Source organism: Hibiscus syriacus, unplaced genomic scaffold, assembly GCF_006381635.1.
Source record: "Hibiscus syriacus cultivar Baekdansim isolate YM2019G1 unplaced genomic scaffold, ASM638163v2 tig00110602_pilon, whole genome shotgun sequence".
NCBI lineage: Eukaryota > Viridiplantae > Streptophyta > Magnoliopsida > Malvales > Malvaceae > Hibiscus > Hibiscus syriacus.
The window spans coordinates 2,142,884-2,161,381 of NW_024062798.1; the positions used below are offsets into that span (position 1 = coordinate 2,142,884).

The window sequence follows — 18,498 nt, forward strand, 5'->3', positions numbered from 1 at the left end:
ATCGGCCCCCCGCCACCAAGGAGTCGTGACTATCTTTACTCAACACAGCATCTACATGCGAAGTGTCACTAGCAGATGCATGCTGTGGCAGTTTTTCTTGAAGACATGGCTTGTCATGCTTAGCAACAATCTCAAGAGTTGCTGATCTCGATGAAGGCTGAGTATGACAGCATGTAGTAGTCTTTTTTTCTACAAAATGGAAAACAAACTCATCAAATTTAACATGCCTGCTAATAAACACTCGACCATTGGGGTCAATGCACTAAAAACCTCGATGTTGAGTGCTATAACCCAAGAACGTGCATTCTCTGGATCGTGGCATCAACTTATGTGGTTGAAACGCTCGTAAGTGTGGGAAACACCTACAACCGAACACACGTAGCAATTTATAGTCTGGTTTCCTATCGAATAGCTTCTCGAATGGTGACACGTTGTCGAGCACTTTGGTGGGCAATCTGTTCACAAGATGAGCTGCAGTAGCTACTGCATATGACCAAAAATGTACTGGAAGGGAGGCTTGAGCTAACAACACAAGCGCCATCTCTACTAAGTGTCGATGCTTACGTTCTACAACCCAATTTTGCTCAGACGTGTGAGGACACATGACCCTATGTAAAACTCCTTCTTGGTTTAATTCATTCGCCCAGTTTCTGTACTCCCCTCCCCAGTCACTTTGCACAGCTTTTATAGGTAGAGAGAATTGTGTCTTAACCATCCTTTGGAACATTTGAAAAGCTACAAGTGCCTGTGACTTATCCTTCAAAAAATAAACCCATGTGTATTTTGTACACGCATCTACAAACGAAATGTAATATCTATTTCCAGTCGAGGGCTCAGGTGCAGGGCCCCAGAGATCAGAGAAAACAAGCTGGAATGGAACATCATATATAGTATCGGACTCAATAAAGGGTAACTTGTGACTTTTACCCAAACAACAAGCAACACACGTGTGATTTGCATTATTCGAAATATCAACAACAATTGTCTTACAAACAGTCTTTAAAATAGGAAGAGCTGGGTGTCCTAACCTCCTATGCCACAGATCAAGTGTATTACAAGAGACATTCACCGAAAAACACCTTTGGTTTGTTACAAGTACTCAAACTATTATTATCCAACGCAAATGTATAAAGGCCACCTTGCTGATTGCCTCGTAGTATAACTTCGCCTGATGCCTCATCACGAATGCAACATTCACCCGCATGAAACTCAAAGAACACGTGATTATCCCTAGCAAGAGGATATTATTTTTCTGATGAGCAACGTAATTGGATATTAAAATAATAATTTAACCTCTTAAAAATTTTAGTTTAACTTTAGTCCCCGCAAGTTTGATTTTCTTTCTGCCTTGTCCCTGAATGTGCGCACAATGGCGGTTATGCCCCGTACCTAACGACGTAACGCGCCAACCAATATATATTCTGTTTCAGCCCCTAAAGCAATTTTGTTATTATTTGTAATTCACGCAAATGAAGTATGATCCCGCCTTGACAGTTAAGTACCAGTTACCCAACTCAGCAGCTTCCATAATACAACTTCTTCTCTTCCATCCTGATTTCGAAGTTCAAACTCATGCATCGATTCTTTATTTTGTTCACTTTTGAGTTTGCAAATTCTGTTTGAGAAGATTTAAAAAAAAATAGAGAGAGAGAAGGAGATTGACGGAATCGATGACGATTTTGACAGCGAGGTATAGAGTGTTAGGATGCGTTTATCGTTTGGTGCTGATACTATTATACTTGATGACACGCGTTGCGGCGAGATCCGATAAGGAGATCCGGGAAATGTTTTACGGCAACGTAGTGAATCAGTCGTAGCCGGGTGCCGGGGAAGGGAGTATTGCTAAAATGTTCGATTGGGTTCTTGAGAAAGATTTCTCAGAAAATGATCGCCCTCAAGGTTAACATTTTTACTGGTTATAATTTATACTCCTAAACCATTTTTTTAAAAAGCAATTAAATATTATCTTAAAAAAAAATTAAGACTTTGATTTGAAAAATTGACGGATTTTTAATTAATTTGTATTAAATTGAAAGGATTCGTCATCAATTTTTGGGTTAGGTACGTCTAATACCTAAAAACGTCTTTTAAAATAATTTTAAGAAAATTTACTTTTTAAGACAAAAATTGGTATGCGTTATCAAAGATTCATTTTAACGGATTCGGGAGTTGATTACGTGTGGGGAAGGATTAGCACTCCCACAGCACCCAAAATTAGTACTTAATCGCTTATATATTGTCGCAGTAGTGGAAATTAAAATTCGAATCTAAAGTGAAATTACAGTCTATTTATTGAATATTAATTAAATTAAAAGAAAAACATTTAACTTGATAAGAAATCCCGAGATTTGCAATCCTCCATCGAGAAAGCTATCTCGCATATTTCTTATCCGTAAAGAACATTCCATCTTCGAATTACTAAAAAAAATGATATCGAAAATTGGCATAAAATAAAAATCATGATTTATTTGACTTGAATATACATCATTAATACTAACATTTAAATTTAACAAAATGAAAATAAAATTAAAGCATTCAACATTATAAAATAAAATAAAAAAATAATAAAGAAATAAAATAAAATAAAAGTATAATGATTACAATAAACTCATATAAAAGTATTCGTGTTTTCAAACTCATATTCCATTAGAACGTCGTATAGGATTGCATCACTTCGATCAAATGGTACTTTCCACGCCCGCTCTATGAATAATATTTTTAAAAATCACTTCGAGTATGTATATATATTAAGGAAATTGTGAATATCAAACGAATTAAACACAACTAAGTTTAGCAACAATAACATAAATTAATTAAAATTTATTATAAATAATACTATGTATTAAGTAATATATATTTATACGAATATGCCATAATATTAATTCATAAAAACCCAGATGAAATAAAAATAAAGTAAAACTCAACACAATGATTAAAATGCTAAATATAGTTAACAAAGGATCTAAACAAAACCTAAATAAAACCACAGGGTCCAAGCAAGCAAATAACCCAAACTAAATCTAAACAGTGACTAAAAATACATTAGGAAAACATTATGGACCAAATAGGTAAATCACCATTTTTATATAGTAAATAAAGGACTAAAATATTGTAACACCCTCAACCCGTACCCAACCCGGATACGAGTTCGAGATGTCACATTGACTTTTTAAAACAATATTCTTATAAGACAACAAAACATTTGGACTTATATTAAGAAAATACGATAAGATACCGTTGAATTATGTTTCATTATAACATATTTAAGGCAAAAATGTTTTTATGAATAGTACTATGTTGTATGATTAGTATAAGACTATATAAATAATACCGTGAACAGTAATGAATAGTACGGTGAACAGTGCTACAGTGTATCGATGCACTGCTACAGTGTACCGATGCATAAAAACATCGAATATAAATTGTGTATCGATGCACTGCTAGAGTGTATCGATGCACTGCTAGAGTGTACTGATGCACTGCTACAGTAACTTCAGCTCAACTTATATAAAACTCATAAAAGTTTAAGCTTTCATCAGTATAAAGTTACCATTTATATAATATATGTTTAAAACGTTAAAAAACTCAATCAGAGTATAAATACTTAATTTACCGACTTTGTTTACATGCCAACCTATTTATAACATAACAAAACATACTGTATAATTTACTTCTGATCTGATCTTTGAGCGGAGATATGTTGTTCCTTTGAACTTAACTTTGATCATCCTACTTCTCAGTACCTATGTGTAAATCACTTCAATCATGCAATCTATCCATTCAATCATGTCACATGTAATTCAATGTAAACGATAATAACATGGTAACATATAACAATAATAAGGCAATTACATTTGATAACATTTTATAGGTCCATGCACATTACTGAGAACTCAAGGTATTCGAGTACATTGATGTTGTGCACTATTGTTGTCACCACAGCTCGTATGGGGTCCCACTAGAGGCATGTGAAATTTGTCCCGAATGACCTATGTATTTGTCTCGAAGGACCTCTGTATTTGTCCCGAAAGACCACGTAGAACCCCCAACTCTTGGCATGCCAACTATACCTATAGCGCTCATATCATATACCATGGGCATTATTCTTATGTTTCATATGTTCACGTACTCATGTCATTTCTCTTGTAATCACATAGCTCATATCGTTTATCTCATGTCATATTCTCATATCACATATTATATCACATGTGTATTTGAATCTATTCACATATATCATTTATCAAATCATATGAACATCTATATCTTATGCATGTATCATAATAATTATCATGTATGCATGTTCATAACTATTGTACTATGAAAATCAACATAGGAATTAGACTTATCACAAGTCTTATTCCATTGTACTATACTTATAGTATGCACTCACCTATATCTCCTTGCCTTTCCCTCAATCAATCTTACTTGTCCCTTGTTCCGGAACTCGTTTAGGCTCGATATCTACATAAACATAAATTCTGAAACGATTATCAGAAGCCTAAACCTTATTGTTGAGTTAATCAATCGATGGAATCGACCAAGAGGGGGTGAATTGGCAATTAAAATTTTGGTGGAAGCTTTTGTAGAAAATTGAAAAGATTTGCACAGTGATTTAGAGTGGTTCGACTTTCTCAACCAAAGTCTACGTCCACTACCTTAGCTATCCACACTAAGGATTTTCCACAAATTCACTAATTTGTCTTTCTTTTGAGGACAAAGAGTAACCTTACAAATCCCTCAAGAATTATACCCCAAATTTTTGAGAACACTCTCTCCCAAAGAGAACAATACAAATTTTGCAAACTTACAAGAAAATCATCACAAGGCAAGATGTTTGCATAATTCTAGAACAAAGGAAGAACACTCAAGAATAATACAATTGAACATAATAAGTGTTCTTGAAAGCAAAAATGAATATTGAATGAAATAGGCTTGAAAATGCTCAAACTTGAGGTTTGATGCTTTCTCTTTGATTCTCTCTTGATTCTTGTTGATTGTTGTTTCTTGTTATTGATCAATGGCTTCTAAGCTTGTTTAAATACACCTTCAAATGATTCTGAATGTTTGGGATGCTTAGTGGAGTCAATAGAGTCGTTTAAGTGTGAAAACAATTAATTAAAGCAGTTGGGAGCGTCAGTGCATCGATGCATATCCATGGTGCATCGATGCATTAGTGTAAAATTCAAATATTTTGACCATTAGACCCTTAGTGCATCGGTGCACTAAGAGTGCATTGATGCATCAAGTGCATTCGATGTTTCAAAATAGCCAGAGTGCATCGATGCATCAAATGCATTCGATGTTTTCATAAAATCCTCAGTGCATCAATGCATGGTATGTGCATCAATGCATGAAATGCATTCGATGTTTAATTTAATTCATGGTGCATCGATGCATGGATTGGTGCATTGGTGCATCACTCTGAAAATTTAATTTTAGGCTTGATTTTGGTTCAAAATACTTTGTGAAAATTGTTTCAAAAATATATCAAGTATAAAACACAATTTTACACATTTAGTAAGGTTTGAATTTGATCTTGAAAAGACTTGGAGTAATTGATTTGATATTCGAATAATTGTGTCGAATATACTTATAAAATCATTTGTAAAATCTTAAAATTCATTTAAACTTAATTTGTTATATTGAAACTTAATTTGTTATATTGAAACATAAAAATGTTTTCAACACTTATAACTTGGTATTAATAACTTAGGTTAATTTAATGAACTAAACTTCAACTTTTCCTTTAGGAGTGTACCGATGCACTATGAGTGCATCGGTTCCCAAAATAGCTTCGAAATTTTCATGCATCGATGCCTGCCAGTGTGTATCGATGAACCTTCAAAATTGGTCTTAGTGCATCGGTACTCATTCATAGTGTATCGATGCACCTGAGTACCGATGCACCTGTCAATAATAAATTGGTTTCACCCGAAAATTCCACAACTTTTCATTAGATTTCCTCATATAAAACTCTTTTCATACCACCAAACTCAACTACAACCATTTTAACTAACTTTTATCATTCCAACACCTTATTATCTCTCATATCTCATCCAAATTCTTCAAACCAAGAATCTTACTAAATTTTTCATGTAATCCAAACTTATTTCTAACACTTATAACTTCTTATTCACACATATGACAAGTCAAATTCAACTTCTAAATTCATTTATACATCATTGTTCAAAATTTCACTTATTCACTTCTTATCTTTAATCTTTCATAACTTACAAATCTTTGAGTTTCTATGATCTTTTTCATCTCCATCATGTTTCCTAAGTTTTCCTTAACCAAAACCATACTTAAATTTTAAGGATTAACCAGAAGAAATCCAACTAACCTTGGCTTGGGTGCTTCACGGTTGGGAGAAGAAGAATATGAAGAAATAAGGAAGTAGAGTTATCTGAAACATTTGTTTCCTACACATGCTTTACATGGGTTATAAAATAACCCCAAATAATATTTTATTACATCCTTTGTTCAATGACTTTTTTGCCCCTTTCATTCTCCTTAATTTACTAAATCATCCTACACCAACATCTTTCAATTGATTCCTAAACTTTTCAATTTATTTAATCTGGTCACTAAATTTTTAAATTTCACACTTTGGTCACTAACCCGGTATTGAGGATGTTACAAATATAATGAAAGTAAAACATACATGTCATATTCAATATTTAACCCAAAATACATAAGCAGTGATCAAAATAAAAGTTTTATAAATGCATAGTACAATGTCTAAATTTACAGAATATTAACAACAAACAGCCAAGTGACCAAGATACAAACTTTACAAACATAGGGAATAAAATCGGATGCACATAAATTACAACCAATGACTGAAAAAAAAGATTACAAAAAAACAAAGGCCCCATAGCGTAATTTACCCATGTGCTGAAATTACAATAGACCCCTCCCTAACCGGTGTTGTTTAGGATTTAAGATATAAGGGTAACTCAAAGGCTTAAGTTTGGTGAGACCCCTCATTTTCTCATTTCCATCTATTTCCTCATAAATTAGAGATCCCGAAGCTCTCGTTTCTCTCCTCTCCTCTGCCTCTCTCCCTTAGTCCTTCACCGAGGATGGAAGCCCAACTCCCTGGCCACCGTAGATCGGTGGCCACAGGGACCAAAAGAAGTAAAAAATACATAATTTTTCTTCTTATCTCTCTTTCTCTTATAAAACAACCCCTTCCATTATCCAAAAAATCAAAACCCCATACCTTAAAACTCTAGATCTAGGAAAATAAGAAGGATTTTTACCTTCTGTGAAGGGTTCTTTGAACTCCGATGAGGTCTCAAATACAAAATCAAAGGTAAGTTTTCCCTTAGCTTCCTTTCGTTCTCTCTTGTCCTTTCCTTTTTCCCTCTTGTTCTCGTGTTTTTTCTTCTTTTTCTTCCTTTTTCTCTCCCTGATTTTTTTTCTTTTTTGGATTCTGTAATCTCTTTTTCTTTTATGGTCATGGCTCTTTGTTTTTCCCGAGGGAATAGGGTATGAATACCCTATACCTGTTGCTTGACAGAACCCAATTTCCTCGGGATTTCTTTGGATCTGTTTCCATTTATTTATTTTTCTTGACTGTTGATATGATTTGGTACATAAATCGGTCACTGTTGATGACAACATCAAGCGGTGGGATATTCGACGACGGCTCACGTGTCGGTAGGAGCTGAAGAGTCTGACGGTGACGACTGCTAACATTGGAGCTAGGGTAAAAACCCTAATGGCCATTGATCTGGACCGTTAGATGGGTCCAGATCAGACAGTCTCTTATGGTGCGACGCTGGGAATGAAGGGAAACCCTAGCTAGGTTTATGGGTCAGTTGTTTGGCCCTGGTATTGGGCCGGGTTAACCCAAACTTAGGCTTCTGGTTTGGGTCAACTGACCTTAGGTCGGTTCGGGTCGGGTCCTGGTGTTCATTGTAGTGGGCTGCTGAGCCAAGCCTGATGTAATTTGGGTTTGTTGGGCTTTGAGTTGGGCCTGCAAAATATGTAAACAAAATAATTATTAATAATAATGATAATAATAATAATAATAGTTTTTTAAGACCCGGACAAAAACGGGTGTCTACAAGTTAGTCCTTCTATATGCCAAGGAAAAGTACGGAAGAGAAAAGAACATACAATTGGATCTTGATTTTGTGCTGTGGTTCTTGTGATTTCACCAAATAATGCAGGCGCAATTTGAAGTAAGATACTAGTAAAAGCGCTAGTCTATCATCTTACAAAATTTACAAGTTAAAATATTGATGCAAGAACATAGAAATTAAAATAAAATTCATGATGTATAAGGATGAAAAGAAATGTTCAGCATAGTTTAAACTTTTGCAGCTTTGACTTGTATTGCTTCGAATTCGAAATTAAGCTTAGTAGAGGATCCATTTCCTTTTATACATGCTTCTTTCTATAATGTCCCCTAGTTCTCAGTCTTTTGAAACTTGTAAGGTTTTTTAGTTAATTGATTGAGTGGAGTGGATAGCTTCTTCAAATGCTTTGCAGCTGATATTCTATTTGCTTTTCTGGTTTTTGTTAGGATCTGATGCAAGCAGTTTCAATACTAGTGTAGCAGATCAGCAAGTAGGTTTGGTTCTCTTTTGAAGCCCAGTGCGTGGCATTGAAATCGTTTTTCATGTTTTGATTCTGCAATAACTGGACTATTATGTTTCATCTGCAGTTTCAGTCTTCTATGCGTATATTTTTTTTCCTTTGATCATATTTCTCTTTGTAATTTCTGGTTGATGTAATGTCTATTCATTGGGGTTCATGTAGTTGTTTAGGGGGATTTGGGTTTGGATATCTGATGCAGGGGGATCTGAGACAGATGATGCTGAGCTGTCAGATTGCACGTTGATGGCGCTGAGATACCATGAGTTGGCAGATCAGCGCAAAGGCGGGAATTGATTGTGACATGTTCCTTATTGGGGTCGTTTTGAGTATGTTTCAGTCTTTTGGCCATAACTTTGGCTACAGGTGTCAGAATCGCGCATAAGACCCCAATCCGGAAAGCTCTTTTCGACGCGCACGCTCTCCACATTGAGCTACGCTCCATGTGGCCTTTTTTTCAACCTCAAATTCTGCCGTTTTCCCCTCCGAATCACTAGATTTAGTTATTTTTTACTATTTATGGTAATATTTCGATTGTTAATTAGGAAGTCAATTTAAATCCGATTTAGACCGGATTTTTGGGAGATTGCTTATTTTATTTCGAATTTCAATTTAGAGTGATTTTCGGGATTTTGCTATTTTTGGCAAAATTCGAATAAATACGATTTTTGCTATTTTTGGCAAAATTCGAATAAAGACGATTTTTTTTAGCTATAACAGTCCGGCTTGTGGACTGCTTTTGACGATTATTGATTTTATAATATTTTATTAAACCCTAGAGACTTTTTTTCTCTGGTTTTTGGGCGAATTTTCTCTTGTGAATCGTCTGTCGGAGCTAGCCTACAGGATAATCACTATTCTGTCTGGCGTCAATATCACGCATAATAGATACAGAATATGCCCTTTATTAACTTCATTCCTAAGGAATCCACTTGCTCTGTGTAATGCTTCATTTTGTTGTCTTAAAAATATTTCCTCAATGTTTTTCAGGCTGTCCTGGAGACTGTAGCTAAAATCACTCATGAGAAGACGAAGAGAAATGATACGGGAGAGGCAAAGTATGTCAATAAAAATTTTTAGGGCAATAAACATTTTGTTGAATAGAATAATATTTTCTTATTTTATCACTTGAGAACTTATTCGAAATTTTAAAATTTTAAACAGTGGCACAGGATCATTCTTGATTCAAGTTGTTTTCTCCCTGGAAAATGGAGATTCGTATGAGACAACAACCTTGATTGACATAACGGTGGGGACTGATGTTATTTCTTTTTCTCTTATGTGTATAGGAAGATTGTATAGTTTTATGTAGGTTGTTTTTATTTTTGATCTAATCATTTTAATTTTCCTTTTTTCATATGATATTAGGATAATGTGTTTGTAATGTCCAATAAAAAATCCAAGTATCCAGTACTCCAAGTTGATTTGAGGTTGCCATCTTCATCTCCTTTATCCTCACATCTTCATCGTAATGGATAATCCTTGAAACCAATTGTTCTCTTGCTTTAGTTTCTGCCTTTGAGCTTTGATTTTATGTATAGCATGTATACCAATTGAGATTATGATTTAATGAATTGTTTAACTATCAAATCCAAAGATGTTGTAATATTTTGTGTCTCCCTTGTGCAGGTTAATTTCAGATTTGGTGGTTATCATAATGTCTGCTACCATTGGTGGTATTGTATTTTCATGTTTGGGGCAACCGGTTTGTATTCTACAATTATCATTATTCTAATTTGCATTAAATAGTCATTTTCTTTATCTTGTGTAGCTATATCAGCTAAGTTGTGAAAGAAGAAGTTGCATTTCTTTACTTTTTCTATATGTATACTTGTGATAGGTTATTGTTGTTGAAATGTCAAAGCTTGGAAAATTGGTTCAAGTTAGGCACCTAATATTGCAATGTCAAAATTAGGTGCAACAATGTCAAAATTAGGTGCAATAATGTTTGAAAATTAAATGGGTAAATTATAAACTTTAGTCACTAAACTTTAGGGTATTTATAAAATTAGTCCTTAAGTTTCAACTATAAATACCCTAGCTCATTTAGCTTCAAAACCATCCCAAAGCATTCTAGCTTTCTTCCAGTACTAGAGAGAATTTAGAGAGTTTCTTGAGAGTTGTTTTCTCCTTTTTATCGAGAGAGAATTATCATTGTTTTCTCCTTGGTAGATCGAGAGAGGTTGTAATTCCTATTTTCTCATAGTGAAATTCTTCTACCGTTGCCCGTGGTTTTTACCCTATTTTATTTAGGGATTTTTCACATAAATTTTGTGTCTCTTTTTTATCTTCATTTTTATTTTCTCAAATTATCAGTTGCGATTTTGCTCTATCCGATAGCCGTCTTCCGCAACAATTGGTATCCGAGCTAGATTAGAGTGTGTAATATCTGCTTATTGTTTTTGTGGTTGCCACCAAAAGGTGGATCCTCCAACATAAGAAAATAAGAAGTTATTACCCATTCTTTGAAGGTTCCAGAGAACTATTCACGATAGTGAAATAGTGGGAGCTATCCGTAGAAGAAGCTATGGCAACGAAATTTGATATTGAAAAATTCAATGGGAGAAATTTCTCATTGTGGAAATTGAAGATGAAGGCCATCCTGAGGAAAGACGATTGTCTAGCAGCTATCAGCGAAAGGCCAGTAGATTTCACAGACGACAACAAATGGATCGAAATGGATGGAAATGCTATGGCAAACTTTCATCTAGCATTAACAGATGAAGTATTGTCAAGTATCAAGGAGAAGAAGACAGCTAAGGAGATATGGGATCATCTCACCAAACTGTACGAGGCCACATCGTTGCACAATAAATTTTTCCTTAAGAGAAAATTGTACACTCTCCGTATGCCAGAATCTACTTCAGTGACGGAGCACTTAAATACACTGAACACTTTATTTTCTCAGCTTACATCCTTAAGCTGTAAAATAGGAGAACAAGAACGTGTTGAACTTCTACTTCAAAGTCTACCGGATTCATATGATCAACTCATCATCAACTTGACAAACAGTAATGTCACCAGTCTAGTCTTCGATGACGTTGCAGCTGTTGTTCTACAAGAAGAAAATCGACGCAAGAACAAGGAAGTCAGACAAGTAAATCTGCAACAAGCAGAAGCGTTGACAACGATGACAACGATGAGAGGGAGATCAACAGAACGTGGCCAAAGCAGCAGTCACAAACATGGTAGATCGAAGTCGAGAAGCAAGAAGAATTTAAAGTGTTACAACTGTGGAAAGAAGGGTCACTTGAAGAAGGATTGTTGGAGTCTAAATAAAAACTCCAATCCACAAGGCAATACCGCAAACACTTCAGATGATGGAGATGCTCTATACTGTGAAGCGTCAACCACCGTGGAAGGAAGAAAACGATTTGCAGATATATGGCTCATTGATTCGGGAGCAACATATCACATGACCTCAAGAAGAGAATGGTTTCATCATTATGAACCTGTCTTAGGAGGATCTGTTTATAGTTGCAATGATCATGCCTTAGAGATCGTTGGCGTGGGAACCATCAAATTAAAGATGTATGACGGAACAATTAAAGTTGTTCGAGATGTGCGGCACGTGAAAGGCCTGAAGAAAAATTTATTATCCTAAGGATTGTTGGATAATAATGCAAGCAAGATTGAAACACAGAAAGGAATCATGAAGGTGTTCCGTGGAGCGCTTGTGGTGCTGAAAGGTGAAAAGATAGCTGCAAACTTGTACATGCTGAAGGGAGAGACATTGCTAGAAGTAGAAGCCTCTGTTGCCTCATGTAGTTCAGATTCTGCAATGCTATGGCATAAGAAACTTGGACACATGTCAGAACAAGGAATGAAAGTCCTTGTGGAGCAAAAGCTACTTCCAGGCTTAACAAAGGTATCACTTCCTTTGTGTGAGCATTGCATAACAAGTAAGCAGCACCGGTTGAAATTCAACACATCAAATTCTAGAGGCAAAAGTGTTCTAGAATTGGTTCACTCTGACGTATGGCAAGCACCAGTAACGTCCCTAGGTGGAGCAAAATACTTTGTCTCATTTATTGATGACTACTCCAGGAGATTTTGGTGCACCCTATTAAGAAGAAGTCAGACGTGTTTTTAACTTTCAAAAACTTCAAAGCGCGGGTGGAACTTGATTCTGGAAATAAGATCAAGTGTTTCAGAACAGATAATGGAGGAGAATACACAAGCGAAGAATTTGATGACTTTTTCAGGAAAGAAGGCAATAAAAGACAGTTCACAGTGGCGAACACTCCTCAACAAAATGGAGTGGCAGAGCGGATGAACAGAACCTTGTTAGAAAGAACAAGAGCAACGTTGAGGGACGCAGGCCTAGAAAAATCATTCTGGGCTGAAGCAGTCAATACCGCCTGTTATTTGGTGAATCGAGCTCCATCAACTACAATAGAGCTGAAGACACCAATGGAGATGTGGACTGGTAAACCAGTTGATTATTCAAACCTCCATGTATTTGGAAGTATTGTGTACGTGATGTACAACGCCCAAGAAATTTCAAAGCTGGATCCAAAATCCAGAAAATGCAAATTCTTGGGGTATGCTGATGGAGTAAAGGGGTATCGCTTGTGGGATCCCACTGCCCGCAAAGTGATCATTAGCAGGGATGTTATCTTTGTAGAAGATAAGCTACAAAGAAAAGAAGACAATGACAGCGCTGAAAAGTCAAATACTACACAGATACATGTAGAAAAGGAGTTTGAACAAGGAGATTCTTCTGAAGCAGAACCAGCACATGATGAACAAGAACCAGAGAGTTCTGAAGCTCCAACAACTCGTCAATCAGATCGTGTGAGAAGACGTCCCAATTGGCACTCAGATTATGTTATAGAATAAAATGTTGCATACTGTCTTTTAACAGAGGACGGTGAGCCATCAACATATCAGGAGGCAATAAACAGCTCAGATGCTTCACTGTGGATGATGGCGATGCAAGAAGAAATTGAAGCCTTTCATAAAAATAATACATGGGACCTTGTGCCACTACCACAAGGAAGAAAGCCAATTGGTAACAAATGGGTTTTCAAAATCAAGCGAAATGGTGACGATCAAGTGGAGAGGTATCGTGCAAGATTGGTGGTCAAAGGATATGCTCATAAAGAAGGTATTGATTTCAATGAAATTTTTTCTCCTGTGGTTCAACTAACAACAGTTCGAGTAGTCTTGGTAATGTGTGCTACATTGAATTTACATCTGGAACAACTAGATGTTAAAACAACTTTTCTTCATGGAAATCTTGAAGAAGAGATTTATATGCTCCAGCCTGAAGGTTTTGAAGAAGACGAAAAGAAGAACTTGGTTTGCAGGTTGAACAAATCTCTGTACGGTCTAAAGCAGGCACCGAGGTGTTGGTATAAGAGATTTGATTCCTTCATTATGTGCCTTGGATACAACAGACTTAATGCAGACCCTTGTGCTTATTTCAAGAGGTCTGGTGATAACGATTTTGTTATATTGCTGTTGTATGTGGATGACATGTTGATTACAGGACCCAACAAAGATCATATTGAAGAATTGAAGGCACAACTGGCTAGGGAATTTGAAATGAAGGACTTGGGATCAGCAAACAAGATTCTAGGGATGCAAATTCATCGAGACAGAAGTAATAGGAAGATTTGGCTTTCACAAAAGAATTACTTGAAGAAAATTTTGTCACGATTTAGCATGCAAGATTGTAAGCCAATTTCTACCCCTCTTCCTATTAACTTCAAATTATCCTCCAGTATGAGTCCTAACAGTGAAGAAGAGAGGATGGAGATGTCTCGAGTACCGTATGCATCAGCAGTGGGAAGTTTAATGTTCGCTATGATATGCACAAGACCAGACATTGCACAAGCAGTGGGAGTGGTTAGTCGGTACATGGCGAATCCAGGCAAAGAGCATTGGAATACAGTAAAGATGATCCTAAGATACATCAAAGGGACCTCAAATATTGCATTATGTTACGGAGGATCAAACTTACTAATTAATGGGTATGTAGATTCTGACTATGCAGGGGATTTGGATAAAAGCAAATCTACTACAGGATATGTGTTCAAAGTTGCTGGTGGAGCTGTAAGCTGGGTTTCAAAATTGCAGTCAGTTGTGGCTACGTCCACAACAGATGCAGAATATGTAGCAGCTACACAAGCCAGTAAAGAAGCAATTTGGTTGAAGATGCTATTGGAGGAGCTTGGGCACAATCAAGAGTATGTCTCTTTGTTTTGTGACAGTCAAAGTGCCTTGCATCTAGCAAGGAATCCAGCATTTCATTCAAGGACTAAGCACATATGAGTTCAGTACCATTTCATTCGTGAAAAGGTGGAAGAAGGAACGGTAGATATACAGAAGATCCATACCAAAGACAACATAGCAGATTTCATGACGAAGGCGATCAACGCTGATAAATTTACCTGGTTTCGATACTCTTGTGGCCTGTCAGAGACGTAAGCAACATGATGATACAAGGTAGAAAGAATGGTGTGAAGATATGATTGTTCCAATCAAATCTTCAAGTGGGAGATTGTTGAAATGTCAAAGCTTGGAAAATTGGTTCAAGTTAGGCACCTAATATTGCAATGTCAAAATTAGGTGCAACAATGTCAAAATTAGGTGCAATAATGTTTGAAAATTAAATGGGTAAATTATAAACTTTAGTCACTAAACTTTAGGGTATTTATAAGATTAGTCCTTAAGTTTCAACTATAAATACCCTAGCTCATTTAGCTTCAAAACCATCTCAAAGCATTCTAGCTTTCTTCCAATACTAGAGAGAATTTAGAGAGTTTCTTGAGAGTTGTTTTCTCCTTTTTATCGAGAGAGAATTATCATTGTTTTCTCCTTGGTAGATCGAGAGAGGTTGTAATTCCTATTTTCTCATAGTGAAATTCTTCTACCGTTGCCCGTGGTTTTTACCCTATTTTATTTAGGGGTTTTCCACGTAAATTTTGTCTCTTTTTTATCTTCATTTTTATTTTCTCAAATTATCAGTTGCGATTTTGCTCTATCCGATAGCCGTCTTCCGCAACAATTGTGGGCTATCTTCTTGCAGGTTCACTTAATGGACCAGGGGGTCTGAAATTCATTAGTGAAATGGTACAGGTATGGCACCACCAATAGCTTGGCACTGTTGTTTCCAAAAATCAGATGCGTCAGTATTTGATCATGCTTTGGTGTCTACTACTGAGATAGACTCATTGATGGAACCTTCGGAGGGAGCCTGTATGAGCCATCTTCCAAAGATGTTGCCTTTGATGATCATTTTCTTTGTTGATACATTCCCGAGTTTATTTCCAGCTGGTAGCAACAAATAATGTCTAACTATTTATCTGAAAATTCTTTTATTGATGCTGTCCTATAGAAATTTGTGATCAGGATATGTTCTTTCATATTGTTATTATTTTGATGATGAGTTCTTTCTCGTTTCTCCTTATGTAGGTTGAAACTGTTGCACAGTTTGGTGTTATCTTTCTTCTTTTTGCTCTTGGGTTGGAGTTTTCTTTGGCAAAGGTAGGATGTCTACTGCATTTGGGAATTCTTCTTTATCGGACTTTTTTGCTTGCTTGGAAATGTCTATCCTAGTTTAGTAAAGCTATGTCCACTAATTCTTGTGCTGCAGTTAAAAGTTGTGGGGCCAGTTGCTGTATTTGGAGGACTACTTCAAATTATGACATTCAAGCTCTTGTGTGGCATATTTTCAGTAGTACAGTGTTTCAAGTACATTTTCTATACTTCCGATAAAGACACCAATTAGATGGATGTTAAACTTAGACATCTCTTGACCTGCAGATATGTGGAGCAGATTTGTCTGAGGGTGTATTTGTTGGCTCCTTCCTCTCGATGTCATCAACTGCAGTTGTACTTCCCCATACCATTCCAGGATACTAGTATTTTCTTTCATTCTTGTTTGCTACTTGATGCATCTAATACTCATCCATTCTTTCCTTTTATCAGGTTGTGAAGTTTTTAGTAGAACAGTATAGCACTAATGCTCTTCATGGTCAAGTTACCATTGGGACTCTTATTTTTCAGGTTAAATAGAAATGATTTAAACTATCATCAGTTTAATTAGAATTTGGATTCAGAGACTTTATTTATTGTTTTGGTTGCATATACATCCGTTCCCTCACCTCTGGCTATTTCAGGATTGTGCCGTTGGCTTGTTATTTGCATTGTTCTCGGTTTTGGGTGGTAGCAGTGGCCTACTACATGGAATGATTTCGGTGGGAAAGCTGTAAGCTTATTTTTGGTTTCATCACCTGTCCTGTTTTTTCTTACCCTGATTCTTCCTTTTTACTCCATTTCTCTCAGAAACAGCTTCTGATCTGTTGCAGTAGATTTGAGATCTAACACTTACTGATGATCAATGTCAGGATGCTTGTATTATCTTTATTTCTTACCATTGCATCGGTATTGTCTTGGTCGTTTGTTCCTCGCTTCCTAAAGCTAATGATGCAGATATCATCTCAAGTAAGTTTTTAACATTCATTTTCTCCTGTTCTGTTACTTTATCTTGGTAGTGATTAAAAATATAAGTACATTTTGATATTATCGTCCAGACAAATGAACTTTATCAGCTTGCTGCTGTGGCTTTCTGCTTATTGTCTGCTTGGGTAAGCAATCTGCTAGCTACGATTCGAACTGCTGTATTACTGCATGCAAAATTTCCCCATCACCCTTTTAACGCTCTTGAACTTCTTTAATCTTCACAGTGCAGTGATAATCTGGGTCTCAGCCTTGAGTTGAGTTCATTTGTAGCTGGAGTAATGATATCTACTACTGATTTTGCGCAGCATACTTTAAACCAGGTAATCACTCTCCAATTAGTCTCGTCTTAAATTTTTTTAAGGCTTAGCCTCTTTACTTTTCGTATTTTAAGTGTTCTCGATCTTCCATTTTCAGTACGTAAGGACATGAGTGAATATCTATAAATGCAGATGGTCTATATCGTATTTAACTCAAGGAGATTGATGCTACATTCATGTTTGAATTTATGCTAGTGTTCATGTTTCGTATTAGACATTGGACACGGTATGCAGTCTGTTAGAGGAGAGTGAGTCTACAAATAAGCTAAAAGGCTCAAGTGGCTGTATTTCTTTGTTTATGCAACATTCACTCTTTCATAATTCATATTTCTATTCTCATGGGAATGATGAAATCAAAACCTTTTCTGGATTTGTTGCTTTGTGCAATCTATAGGTGGAACCAATTCACAATCTATTTGCAGCTCTCTTCATTTCTGGTATCGGGATGCTCGTACACGTACATTTCCTGTGGAACCATGTGGATGTATTACTGGTTGCTGTTACTCTAGTTATTGTTGTCAAGACAGCTGTTGCTACTGTGGTCGCCAAGTGTTTCGAATATGATGTCAGGACATCTTTCCATGTAAGGTCGTCTCTTAAATGCACAGGGAACATCTAATTTCATCACACAATTTCAGCATCATTTGTAATTTGCACGTACATGATATAGATCGGAGTGTTGCTTGCTCAAGTTGGAGAATTTGCTTTTGTTCTTCTAAGTCGTGCCTCAAATCTTCACCTTGTTGAGGTACCTAATCTCATTCTCGCTCCATAAATATATTCCTGGTTGCATTTTTGTATGTCATTAGTCAACAACAAATTTTAAGGATATGGTGTTTTTTTTAGCAAGAAACTTGATTACGGTACTTGCATAGCAAGAAATCTACTCTAACTATGTTTTCTGCTCTCGATCAGCATAAAATACGTTTCCTATTGTCCCCAATCAATTCGAGTCAGATCGAATTCGAATCAAACTCTAATATGCCTTAATTTCAGTATTATTGCAAATGTTGTGTAGCAACTATTGACTTGAATTTTGCTGATGCTGAAAGGTAAGATGTATCTGCTTCTCCTTGGAACAACAGCTCTTAGTCTGGTAACT

General features: G+C 36.1%; 1 protein-coding gene across 1 annotated transcript; it reads left to right on the forward strand.

Annotated features, from left to right (window-relative positions):
- Window positions 1-1,847: 1,847 nt before the first annotated feature.
- Window positions 1,848-18,171, forward strand: LOC120135178 (K(+) efflux antiporter 5-like). Its single transcript, XM_039151499.1, has 17 exons — window positions 1,848-1,899; window positions 8,537-8,580; window positions 9,598-9,665; window positions 9,772-9,856; window positions 9,976-10,037; window positions 10,237-10,312; window positions 15,607-15,693; window positions 16,030-16,101; window positions 16,211-16,294; window positions 16,381-16,449; window positions 16,546-16,623; window positions 16,737-16,825; window positions 16,965-17,061; window positions 17,151-17,204; window positions 17,304-17,399; window positions 17,791-17,979; window positions 18,067-18,171. Exons 1-17 carry the CDS (start codon window positions 1,848-1,850, stop codon window positions 18,169-18,171), a joined length of 1,407 nt encoding a protein of 468 aa, XP_039007430.1.
- Window positions 18,172-18,498: the final 327 nt, after the last annotated feature.

What these genes read in the sequence shown, in the direction of transcription:
- LOC120135178 (XM_039151499.1), top strand. Translation starts at nt 1,848, where the DNA reads ATGTTCGATTGGGTTCTTGAGAAAGATTTCTCAGAAAATGATCGCCCT. An exon ending in TTTCATGTTTGGGGCAACCG is followed by an intron (nt 10,313 to 15,606) that starts GTTTGTATTCTA and finishes TCTATCCGATAG; the next exon opens with CCGTCTTCCGCAACAATTGT. An exon ending in TGTGTGGCATATTTTCAGTA is followed by an intron (nt 16,295 to 16,380) that starts GTACAGTGTTTC and finishes CTTGACCTGCAG; the next exon opens with ATATGTGGAGCAGATTTGTC.